At 41.7% G+C, this 12,560-nt stretch overlaps 2 protein-coding genes across 4 annotated transcripts; both read right to left on the reverse strand.

Moving 5' to 3' along the window:
* Positions 1-573: 573 nt before the first annotated feature.
* Positions 574-1,244, reverse strand: LOC149151133 (uncharacterized). The gene is made up of 2 exons (XM_089445789.1): positions 1,064-1,244; positions 574-968 (listed from the first exon to the last, which is right to left on the reverse strand). Exons 1-2 carry the CDS (start codon positions 1,218-1,220, stop codon positions 727-729), a joined length of 399 nt encoding a protein of 132 aa, XP_089301915.1. The 5' UTR covers positions 1,221-1,244; the 3' UTR covers positions 574-726.
* Positions 1,245-8,415: 7,171 nt separating this feature from the next.
* On the reverse strand, positions 8,416-12,186 carry LOC149151134 (uncharacterized). Of its 3 annotated transcripts, none has more exons than XR_016263701.1 (5): positions 11,771-12,180; positions 11,438-11,675; positions 9,099-9,194; positions 8,650-8,770; positions 8,416-8,554 (listed from the first exon to the last, which is right to left on the reverse strand). XR_016263701.1 is itself a non-coding variant. In XM_089445788.1 (5 exons), the coding sequence occupies exons 1-4, from the start codon at positions 11,843-11,845 to the stop codon at positions 8,657-8,659; spliced, it is 513 nt and encodes a 170-aa protein (XP_089301914.1). In that variant the 5' UTR covers positions 11,846-12,186; the 3' UTR covers positions 8,416-8,554; positions 8,650-8,656. The 3 variants fall into 3 exon arrangements, 1 of the variants encoding a protein (XP_089301914.1); XM_089445788.1 differs by having other exon boundaries at positions 8,650-8,760; positions 11,771-12,186; XR_016263702.1 differs by lacking the exons at positions 8,416-8,554; positions 8,650-8,770; positions 9,099-9,194 and adding exons at positions 10,022-11,023; positions 11,119-11,334 and having other exon boundaries at positions 11,771-12,123.
* Between the last annotated feature and the right edge of the window lie 374 nt (positions 12,187-12,560).

Raw genomic sequence — 12,560 nt, forward strand, 5'->3', positions numbered from 1 at the left:
TTGCATTTTTGGATTTGTGTTTTAAGGATTGACTAAACCAGATGTTATATTCAGACATACAAGCATGCATGTTTGTATATTGATATGTCTATCTTCTCTCAGTTGTATGTATTGGTGCACATCTTATTCTCTGTTTGGCCAATCAGTCTTTTCTGATATGTTCTCACTAATAAACTTTTAATTATATATATAAAAGTCAGCATTTTTCTTCTAAAAATCTATTAAAAGAAAAATATTCTTTTAAAATCAAACTGTGTCCACTCATTTATTTAAAAATCAAAATTCCTGAACATAATTAAACTAATTCAGAACAAAACATCCAAACAAAAATAAAAAACTAATTCAGAACAAAACATTCAAACAAAAATATAAACCACCATTCCAGCAACCCCTACAGCATAATTAAACTAATTCGGAGCAAACCATTCAAACAGGGAACAGGAGAAAACCAGTAATCTGAATCTATACTAATCTAATCCCACATACTTTGTATGGACAGGACATAACTCGTGGAGAGAAAATCACTAGTCATCTGTATTATTTAATGGAAGTTATCCACTCAAAACCATATCATAACTTAACCTTTACTACTTTCTCTTTGGTTTCCATGCTTTCCAGAAGTCTTATAAAAAGCGTTTACGTTCACTTGAAATTTACACAGAGTGTCTAATATGTTCCAAAAGCAAAATAATTAGTACCTTAGCCATATACTCGTAAAGGAATTGCTCAGTAGGAATAGCCAGAATGACCCACTGACACTAGTTCGGCCAGATGCAATGCACCGCCTTTGGACAGTGGGATATCCCTTCTCTCCTGTACAGATTTTGATATGGCTAGATATACAAATACCCTACCTCCTTCACTTGGCAATGGCAAGACTCTAGTAAGTCGCCTTCCGTTGTTAAACAAGTACTCAACAGAATCACCTTCTGTACTAAAACCTTTCTCTGCTATGCTGTAAAGATGATCTGCAATTAACACCAGCGAAATTCAGTAACAATTGGATATCTGGTCATATGCCAACATATTGCAGGAATCATGGATAGTATTCAATCCTCCTTACCTACAAAGAGGGGATCATCCTCTGCCATCTTGCAAAGTTGGGTAAGAAAAGGACCATATATGGAGGGGTTGTCCACTCGGCCTATGACATATGATTGACAGGGACAGACCTTCCACACCAACTCAGAGCCTCTGCTCTGCATCTTATGCCTTACCATATTCTTTATAAAGTCCTTGCTACTATGCTAGTAAGTTTCTCTAGCAGCAACTCCAGAGTCTGTAACTCCAAAGTTTTTTTTTTTTTTTAACAATTTCGGTTACTTTCATATTATAAAACCCCAAGATCAAAGTTCTAATACATAGATATCAGAGATTAGAGCGAAGAGGAACAAAATTGGGTACGCAGACCCATTTTCCTCAATTCTGCCTCTATAATGACTGAAATTAAAAAGAGAATGGCTATATTGCCTTACAAAAGTGCCTCCTAACCAGCAGAATTTGAAAACCATGAGAGAATTTAAGGGAGAATTTGAGTGGCCGAGTCATCCGGCATGGGATCCCTCTTTGCACTTGCTTTGGTGGAGGCTTCAGCCTGATAACTCTGAGATAGTGCTTTGATCTGTTCAATTGCTTCTTCAAGGTGACTGCACCTATCTTTGAGACTTTCAATCTCTTTCTTCTGTTTCTCGAGCTTCTTTCTCTTCGACCTGCTGTCAGTTTCGAAATCATCCTTCAAATCCTTAAACTGCTGCACAAAACTGTTGATCATTATTGTGTGAGTTTTACACATGGTGCAGTCTCTGCTGAAGAGTCTGTCGATTGGCCTGATGGCTGGGTCATGAACATTTATGAGGTCTTGGTTCTCCATGAGGTAGTGGACAGAGAGAGGAACAGAGGGGTGGGAGAGGAGGAGGGTAGCAGGGCGGAGAAGAACAGAGGGAGGGACAAGAATCCTGAGGGGGAGGATCGGAAGAGAAGAAGCGCAGTCTGCTATGAAATAAGTATTCCCTGGACCTCTGCAAAAACAGAATGAAAGATTAGTTTGACTTATGAAAACCGAGAGGAGCCCGATGATTACCATAAACAAAGAGCTGATCTTATGACCCTGGAAGGTGCCCGCTAACTGAAGCCTTCGCCTGAGGAAATCACCGCGACTCTGTCTTGCATAGCCTTGAATTGGGATGGTCCTAGGATGCTCACTGTCATTTATAGGATCGGTGCGGACTTGCTCGTTCTTGTTTCGAGAAGTAGAGTATCTGTTCTTGGTATCGATGAGATCTGAAGAGGTGGAGTTTACGTGCCCGAGGAGCCTGCCACCAGTATGGGCGTGATCGCACCATCTGAGAAAGTCTGCGCTGGTCAGTGAGAGAATCCAAACCCTGCCTGCGTTCCTCGGATCCTGAGGGCGATATGCTGTCCTGTAAAACCTGATTTGGCAGTCGAGAAGGATAGGAAATGATGAAGATAAGTTGTGGAAGGGCCAAATGCATTGATACGGATTCCTGAGGTGACCGATAACCTGGATAGATGGGATAGAGGCCTGCCTATGGAATATCCTTTTCATAATACTCATTATTTTCCCTTACCTGGCCCGTGGATCTTCCCGTTGCATTGTTTGCTTGCTCATCCGCTTCCGCATTGTTGCTTCTTAGGATATGCTTGAAAGTCACTTTGCTGAAGCCCCTGATCTGGTCCATGATTCTGTTTAAGGCTGATTGGTTAAAGTCTTTTCCAGAGTTCATAGATGCTATTATGATTGCAGAGTCACCCAGAACTAGAAGGTCTTGGATGCCTAGTTTCATGGCGATGAAGGTCCCCAATAGAAGGCTGTAAGCTTCGGCCTTGTTATTCGTCATGGTACCTAAGCCCCACTCATATGTAGCTATTGTTTTCCCCTGAGGATCCCTGATTATTCCCCCAGCTCTAGCTCTGCCTGGATTGTTTTTTGAAGCCCCGTCGAAGTGGAGTGTAAACCTCTTTTGATTTAGGATCCAATTGTTGACTTCGTCCTTTGTCCCTCTCAGTTTCCAATCCTTTTGGCCAGGACCTGTAACTGTATTATTTTTTGCTCTTGGTTTATAGTTGAATCTCCGAACCCACTCCTTCACCCTGCCATCTGTATAGTCCGGGTCAGCTTGAGGGATTCCATTTGCTTCTATTGTTTCTGTGATGATAGCAGTTGTTTTGGCCAGAATGCTGGATATACTGGGTTTCAAATTTTTGAAAATACTTTCATTCCTAGCTAACCATAACTGCCAACAGAGGTTTGAAGGGATGCTGGTCCATATCCTTTTTGCCAGATTCATGTTTTTGTTGGCATAAGGGAAGCTTTTCCCCCAACCTTTATGGAGGAGAGAAATCTGATTGGGGAGATCTCCAATATTCATGGGACTAGTTATAAGCTTCCAACAGGACCTAGCTACTGGACATTCAATGAAAAGGTGATTTATGCTTTCCTCTGCCTCCCTGCACATGAAACACACAGAAGGGCCCTGAATACCCTTTTTCCTAAGGTTTTCTGCTGTTAGGATTTTGCCATGAAGCAAGGTCCAATTGAAGAGTTTTATCTTCGGTAGGCTTTCAATTCTCCAAGCTGCTTTATATAAATGCCAATTGTTGATTGCTGTTGAGTTTTGGAGAGCCTTGTAACCCTCTTTCACTGAGTAGTTGCCTCCGTTTGGATCCCAAACATAATTATCCTCTGTCATTCTGTTGATAGGAGCTGACCCTGTGAGAGAGAGCTTGAGATCTCTCCAGAGGTTCTCTATTTCATTGGGGGGATGCAGTGCTTTCCATCCAATCCAGCTGTTTTGATCCCAAAGGGAGATGTCAAAAAGGGTTTTAAGGTTAGCTTCTGTCATCCACTGATGGAGGGGCCTGAATTTGGTGGACTTTTCCCTGGCTTCCATGCCCATAATTCTATCCTCCCATATGCTGATATGTCTTCCGTTACCTGGGGCTTTAGATATGCTAGGTTTAAAGAGGGGAAGAGTTTTTTTGATCAATTTCCAAACAGGAGTGCAATGTCTGTCAGTGATGACTTCAGAGAGGATGTTGCTGTTGATCCCATTCAAATACTTCCTTTTGATGGCTTCTGCCCACCAGGTCCCTTTCTCGTTGAGGATTCGCCAAGTTAACTTGAAGCCCATTGCCAAATTTGCCAGTCTTGGAATTCTAATTCCAAGTCCTCCTTTTTCTAGGGGAAGGATGACCTTTTCCCATTTCACCAAGCTGAATTTTTTTGTGTCTTGCTTTCCCCCCTTCCATAGGAAACTTCTAATAATCAGCTCCATGTGCTTATGGATGCTAGCTGGGGCAAGTGTAATGGCAAATTGGTAGATAGGGAGAGCTGATAAAATGGCCTTGATGAGTATTGTTCTGCCCGCCAAGTTGAGCCAATACGTTCCCCAGCTCTGCAATTTCCCTCTCAGTTTCTCGATTAACTTTACCCAAACTTCATTCTTGATTGATTCTTTGGCTAGAGGCAGCCCTAGGTACATAAAGTGGGACCAATTTGATTGGGCTGGGATTTCCATGATCAAAGAGATTCTTTGAGTTATGTGTCTTGGCACATTCCAGGTATAGACCATGCACTTATTGTTGTTTAATTTGCCCCCAGAGGCTTGGAGGAAGAGGTCCAGGATGTTCTTGAATCTCCTGGCCATGAGACTTGAAGCACCACCGATTAGAAGGGTGTCGTCTGCAAATAAGGAGTGGTTGATCCCCTTGGTTCCTCGAACAATATCCACTCCTATTATTTCCTTTAGCTTTCTCTTATTTTCCAAGTGCAAACTTAGAGTTTCTGCCATGATGATATAGAGGAAAGGAGATAGAGGACATCCTTGCCTCAGGCCTCTTGAGCTTTTAAAGGCACTGCAGGGCCTACCATTAATTAGAGGGGCTGTCCAATTGTAGGAGATGCATTCCATGACCCTGTTAATGAAGAGCTCTGAAACCCCGAAGTTCTTTAGTACTGCCTGCAGAAATGAGTGGTTTACCCTATCAAAAGCGTTCGCCATGTCCAGCTTGATTATCATACCCTTTTCATTTCTGGCTAAGCTGCTATGTATCACCTCCTGAATGAGAATAACATTATCTGTTATATGTCTCTTTGGGACAAAACCTCCTTGGTTTTCGGAAATGAGTAAGGGAAGGATTTTTTTTAACCTATTTGCCAGGATCTTAGTGATAATCTTGTAAGAGACATTGCACAATGAAATAGGTCTGAACCTGTTAAAGGAATGGGAATTGGGCTCTTTTGGGATTAGCGCTAAATGTGAAGATTTAACACTGCTGCCCAATTTACATTTTGAGTGGAAATTTTTCACCATTCGTATATAATCTTTCTTGATGATATCCCAGTGGGTTTTATAAAAGCTCACCGTGAAGCCATCTGGCCCAAGGGCTTTGTCCAATGGCATGCTTTGGATTGACCATTCAATCTCCTCCCTTGAAATTTCTTTGTCCAGCTCACAGTTTTGTGCTTCAGAGATCTTTCTCTCAATGATATTGAGGAATTCCGGATTTTCCTGATAGTGAGGGTCTGCTGTGAGAAGAGTTTGGAAGTGTCTAGAAGCCGCTTCCCTGATTTCCCCTTGGTCCATAAGTTCTCTGCCTTCAAATGTTATCCTTTCAATGTTGTTTCCAGCTCTCCTTACTTTAAGGCTGTTATGGAAAAACGAGGTGTTTTTGTCCCCAGAATTGAGCCAGAGACATCTCGATTTTTGTCTTTGCTCATCCTCTTCTTTACGATGCTGGTTATAGAGCGCCTTGTACAACTCACTTTCTTTCCTTTGGTCTTCTTCTGAATCTTGGCCGGCTTCCTTTTCCTTATTCCATTGCTCTATTTTCATTTGCAGGTCGGTTTTTTCCTTCCTTTCCTCCAACGCTTGATTCCGAGCCCACTGTTTTATGGCAATCCGCAGCAGTTTGAGCTTTGATTCCCAAATGAAGTGTGGGGAGCCTGTTATCTCCGTTGCCCAGGCTTCTTTTATCACATTTCTGAAGTCCTCTCTGGAATCCCATGCTTTGTTGTATTTAAATGGCAGCGGACCCATGTCTCCCCCTTTGTCTAAATGTAGCGCCACTGGTTTGTGGTCTGATATGTATCCCTGAATAATTGTACTTCGGATCCTCGAGAAATTGGCAACAATTCTCTCCTGAACCAGAATTCGATCAAGTCTCTCTTTGATATTGTTTTTGCCTGTTCTTTTGTTCGACCAGGTGTAGCGGCCATTCTGAGGGGGAATGTCAATAAGACTGTGTGTTTGAATGATTTCTTCCAATTTTTCTCTTGATGGATCGACCAGAAAATTCCCTCCTATTTTCTCGTCTGCATTCCTTATTAAATTAAGGTCTCCTCCCAGGAAAATATTCCTCCCTTCAGCAGTCTCAAGATCTGTGATGAGAGAATCCCAGCAAGAGGCTTTGTCTCTGAAATGGGGGGGAGCATAGACATTATAAATTGTGTATTCCTCCATCTTAGCTGTGCTTTGCATATCTAGTCTGATCCACCATCTGTTTTGCCTGTTGTCTGTGAGCTTCCATTTGTTTTTATTCCAGATTGCCCCTATGCCTCCAGAGGCTCCTATTGCGCTCATGGCTAGTCCTTCATAATTTCTACTTCTTTTCAGGTTGTTATGGAATTCTTGTTCATTGATTTTGGTCTCCTGGAGTAGGAGGAAGTCTGGATGTTCTGCTTTAATAAGGTCTCGGACTGCATTTGATTTTAGGGAGGAGCCCATCCCCCTACAGTTCCAAGAGACCAAAATCATCATTTACTTGATTTGTTGTGGGTCCCGCTTTTCTCCTTCATCTTTTCCCCGCTTCCTTTATTCTTATCCAGGTAAGTATCCATTGGCTGTTGGGTCCCTGTGGCCATTTCTTTTGCTGCGTTCTCATCTCTTATCTCTTTGTTTGATTTCCTTCCTACTTTTCTTGGGGGGTCCGTGGCAGAGATGTTTTCCTTTGTTTTATTTCTGGTTAGAATTCTGTCCACTGTTGGAGGGGGGGATGCCAGGAGGGGGAAGAGGGGGAGGCCCTGGGGCCCTTGGGAGACGGGGGGGGGGGGGGGATAAGGGTTCCTCTGAAGCCAAGGATTCGAAAGGATTGGAGGAGGAAGGGAAGGGAGGGCCAGATCCAGAGGGCTGAGAAGAGAGGATTGGGGTTTCAGAGGAGGGCTTTGATGAAACAGGGGGAGGGTTTGTCTTTTTTTTCTTGACGATTTCCCAAGCTTCTTCCGGGGCTTCCTCATTGCTATTATCTATTGGTTTTGATTTACTACATCTGTTAGCAAAATTCCCGTATTCATGACATACCTTACACTTGAATGGCAGCTGCTCGTAGTCCACCTGCTGAATGTGCGTCCATCGGTCTACTTTGAGTTTGATTGCCTCCGGTAATCCTTTCCCCAAATCCACTTCTACACATATCCTGGCGCATGCGTGCATATTCTCCTTTGGCTCCGATCTGTCGATGTATTTCCCTACCGCATTCCCGATGGCTCTCACCGATTCGTCTCCCCAATAATGGAGCGGCAGATGTGGCAGGCGGACCCAGACAGGGACCGCGTTGGGGACGTCCATTTCTGGGTCGAAGTCTGGAGTCCATCAGTTGAGATAAAGGCCTCTGGTGTCCATGAAGTAGGGACCATTTCTGAAGATGAGGTTACGATCTTCCACAGATTCAAAGAGGAAGGTGAAGAACACCCTTCCACAAAACCTTATTGCGATCTTGCCTTGGACCATAACATTCCAGTTTCGTTCAACCCAACGTTGGACCGTACGAGGAGAAGGCCATAACCCCGTGAACTGGCCAACCAAGCCACGCTCCACAAGAGCCACATCAGCTCTCCTTGGAAGGGCAGGGGGGAGCGGAACTTCCGGGATTGCATCGAGTTTTTTGACAAACTTTGAGGCTGAAGGGCGGATCCTTTCCGAGTTGTTCTCTGGAACGAGAGAATCAAAAGCTTTCTCCATTTCTGCTTGCTCCTGAGAGGGAGGGTCCATAGCGCAGCTCCGGGGCGCTCAGCCAAAGAACAGGAAGGGAAAAGGGCAGGAGGCCCAGAAGAAGAGAGGGCAGGAGGCCCTGGGCAGAGGGGGTCAGCAGCAGGAGGCTGCAGCCCAGCAGTAAAGCTGCCAGGCGCGGGCACGCTCAGGGTTCAGCTCAGTGGCACAGCAGGGTGCAGGAGCAGAGTGCACGATGATTATTTGTTGTAACTCCAAAGTTTTTTATGTTACTTAGCCCAAATAATGAAAACAAAAAATGAATTCAAGCTTTCTGAATCATAAAGTTTCATAATCTATGAATGCACACCTTTTTTGCTGAGGGAATTGATGCGATCCGATTGGGCAGCTGCAGCCCTGGGAAGCTTTAGAACCAAATTGCACTCATCCTCCAGGAGGCATTGAGAAGTCAATTTCTCAAGGTCTACAGTGACAGAAGGAACCATCTTGACAATCTTATCAGACTCCCTTCTCTGGTTAATCACTTCAACTTTAATAGGACGAGAGAATGTGACTAATTCATCTTCTTCATCAGACTCTACATCTTCCTGTTTCAAGAAACAAAGATTTTGTTCTAAGAACACACTCTTAAAAATCCAACAGAAACCATTACCCAAAAGAGCTGAAGGGTATATATACTCACCTGATCATCAGTAGGGCAAGAATTGATGATTTTGATATCTCTGGAGAAGCCAGTGTTTACATTGGTTTGCTTCATGGCCACCAGGTGACAGGTCTATGGCATAAAGCTTTCCTGAAGGGTACTTGACAGATTTAACAGAACCCAACGTAATAATTAGTGCAACAGTTTTGGCCTTTTCGAGTAATTAGCTGGCGTAATGGAAAGGCTTTGAAGCCTTTAAATGTTTTATTGCTAGGTTCTGAAATTCATTAATGATATGGTTTGAAATTTGTTAAATGCGAGGATTGACTTAGCAAAAGAGTTGTTACCCTCGTTTTATGTGGATGCTAGGGTTGTATAGTTCAATTGATTGATAGTTATATTAAGATTTATGGTGCCTGAATTGCAGATCAAGGAAAACATTTTTTTTTTTTTTACGAAGAAAAAATCGCAACAAAAAGTTACAGTACCTGCACTATGTGCATTCAACCAAAAAAACCATCTGTCAATGGCCAAAGCCGTGAGTAGTACAACCTCCAAATAATTTGTGTGTGATAAAAACCACCCTGAGATCAAACATCAAAATTGTTATGTCCACACAACGTGGGAGCAGAACTGATATATACTGATCTGTTCATAATAAGTCCTATCTAGCAGTAAATAAAAATCAATAACTGACCTTTGTAACCGAAATATTTACATCAAAAAAATCAAATATCTTACAAACTGTTAAAATAAGGGTAGAGAAATATAAGTTGTAGCTTGACACAGAGGAGAAACACAAAGCATCACATATCTATAAAAGAGTGGTGCTGGAAAATTTGGACTGTCCCATTCATATGTTCTGTGACCTGCCAATGCTCATAGCCTTTCTAGCACCTTCCTTGGATAGAAAATTTGCTTCATGGTTCCTTTCCCTATAGATATGACAGTAGAATATATTATTAAAAGCTTGTTTAATCTGAAAAATTTCTTCTAGAATGGGAAGGTGCGTGGTTGTGACATCTTTGAAATTCATTAAACCAATTAATCACAGTTAAAGAATCCCCAAAGACTAGAAGAGAGAAACAATCATATTCTAGAGCCTAGCAGAGTAGAACCTTTAAAGATAGAAGTTCAGAAAAATTATTAGATCCTTTGCCTAGACCAATTTTTGACTTCATGAAATGATGTTCATTTATGAAAAGAACGAGGCCACCACCACAACTACTGTCCTCACTTTGAAGCACCGTCAAAATAACACCAAGGAATGTGTTGATTGATCTCTTCTTCAATGATATTGCGAGGCACGTGAATAAAGTCTTTTGATGGAAGGAGAGCATAAATTGCACACACTTTAGCTCTATAAGATTGGGTGCGGATGAGGAGTCCCTAAAAGTGGCTTTGTTCTTGGCAAGCTAGCCCCCAACAAATGAGGGGATTGATGTTTCTGAGGGTCTCGTTGTTTAATGAATCCCACCGCGACTTCCAAGCCTCAATCAAGCTATTGTTTCCTCTCCAGAAACAAGTGTGAGATAGACTCTTCAACATTTTTACATAAATTACACATGTTGGGACCTTCTTTTTATATTTTTTGTAATTTGTCCCAAGTTGTCACTTTGCTTTTTAATAAACACCATAGAGAAAGTCTTGACTTCTACTATCTGGTGACTGTATCCTAATTTTGGGGTATATACCCGAGAAGGAGAGTGAACCCAACACAAAGGGTCCACCCTATCTCTTTTTCTGACATTTAACCTTCTGAGAGAGACAATATAATCCTACCACATATCGGCATGCTCTCCTTAAAGGCCCAAATGAGCCACATTCTGCCAACCTTGCCACCAGAAAGTAGTCCAATCCTCATCCACAAACCTGATTGTGGAAAACTTTGTCGTGCTCATTCAAGAAAGCCACAAGATCCAAAGGAAGTCTAAAATTGGCTTGGCAGCCAACCCATGGTTCCAAACTGATATTAACTTTCTGCCCATTGCCCACCTTCCAAGTGAGGCCACCTCCAATAATTTAAATGAAGCTATAACAACTTTCCAGATAATTGAAGAGTTTGGCACCATTTTATTCAGTTTTCTGATCCATTCATCAAGCTAGAGGGGGAAATGTATTTCCTGAAAACTACCGATGTCCACAGGCTCTCTGTGGAGAGAAGTCTCCAACTCACTTTTGACGAAAAGGTTTTTGAAAAGATAGAAAGATGTTTAAGGCCCCATACACCCCATGATTTGGGTAAAGCATGAAGTATCCCTAAGAGGCAGACATGCTATATTTTGTTGCTTTTAAATTCCCTAAGAGATGTCGCCTTCCGTTGCTATATTTTGTCGCCTTCCGTTGTTAAACAAGTACTCAACAGAATCACCTTCTGTACTAAAACCTTTCTCTGCTATGCTGTAAAGATGATCTGCAATTAACACCAGCGAAATTCAGTAACAATTGGATATCTGGTCATATGCCAACATATTGCAGGAATCATGGATAGTATTCAATCCTCCTTACCTACAAAGAGGGGATCATCCTCTGCCATCTTGCAAAGTTGGGTAAGAAAAGGACCATATATGGAGGGGTTGTCCACTCGGCCTATGACATAAATTTGACAGGGACAGACCTTCCACACCAACTCAGAGCCTCTGCTCTGCATCTTATGCCTTACCATATTCTTTATAAAGTCCTTGCTACTATGCTAGTAAGTTTCTCTAGCAGCAACTCCAGAGTCTGTAACTCCAAAGTTTTTTATGTTACTTAGCCCAAATAATTAAAACAAAAAATGAATTCAAGCTTTCTGAATCATAAAGTTTCATAATCTATGAATGCACACCTTTTTTGCTGAGGGAATTGATGCGATCCGATTGGGCAGCTGCAGCCCTGGGAAGCTTTAGAACCAAATTGCACTCATCCTCCAGGAGGCATTGAGAAGTCAATTTCTCAAGGTCTACAGTGACAGAAGGAACCATCTTGACAATCTTATCAGACTCCCTTCTCTGGTTAATCACTTCAACTTTAACAGGACGAGAGAATGTGACTAATTCATCTTCTTCATCAGACTCTACATCTTCCTGTTTCAAGAAACAAAGATTTTGTTCTAAGAACACACTCTTAAAAATCCCACAGAAACCATTACCCAAAAGAGCTGAAGGGTATATATACTCACCTGATCATCAGTAGGGCAAGAATTGATGATTTTGATATCTCTGGAGAAGCCAGTGTTTACATTGGTTTGCTTCATGGCCACCAGGTGACAGGTCTATGGCATAAAGCTTTCCTGAAGGGTACTTGACAGATTTAACAGAACCCAACGTAATAATTAGTGCAACAGTTTTGGCCTTTTCGAGTAATTAGCTGGCGTAATGGAAAGGCTTTGAAGCCTTTAAATTTTTTATTGCTAGGTTTTGAAATTCATTAATGATATGGTTTGAAATTTGTTAAATGCGAGGATTGACTTAGCAAAAGAGTTGTTACCCTCGTTTTATGTGGATGCTAGGGTTGTAGAGTTCAATTGATTGATAGTTATATTAAGATTTATGGTCCCTGAATTGCAGATCAAGGAAAACAATTTTTTTTTTTTTTACGAAGAAAAAATCGCAACAAAAAGTTACAGTACCTACACTATGTGTATTCAACCAAAAAAACCATCTGTCAATGGCCAAAGCCGTGAGTAGTACAACCTCCAAATAATTTGTGTGTGATAAAAACCACCCTGAGATCAAACATCAAAATTGTTATGTCCACACAACGTGGGAGCAGAACTGATATATACTGATCTGTTCATAATAAGTCCTATCTAGCAGTAAATAAAAATCAATAACTGACCTTTGTAACCGAAATATTTACATCAAAAAAATCAAATATCTTACAAACTGTTAAAATAAGGGTAGAGAAAAAAATCAAATATCTTACAAACTGTTTCAATAAGGGTAGAGAAATATAAGTTGTAGCTTGAC

Source organism: Pinus tabuliformis, chromosome 9 (genome assembly GCF_031772625.1).
Source record: "Pinus tabuliformis cultivar Carrire ecotype Pingquan chromosome 9, CPIR1, whole genome shotgun sequence".
Taxonomy (NCBI): domain Eukaryota; kingdom Viridiplantae; phylum Streptophyta; class Pinopsida; order Pinales; family Pinaceae; genus Pinus; species Pinus tabuliformis.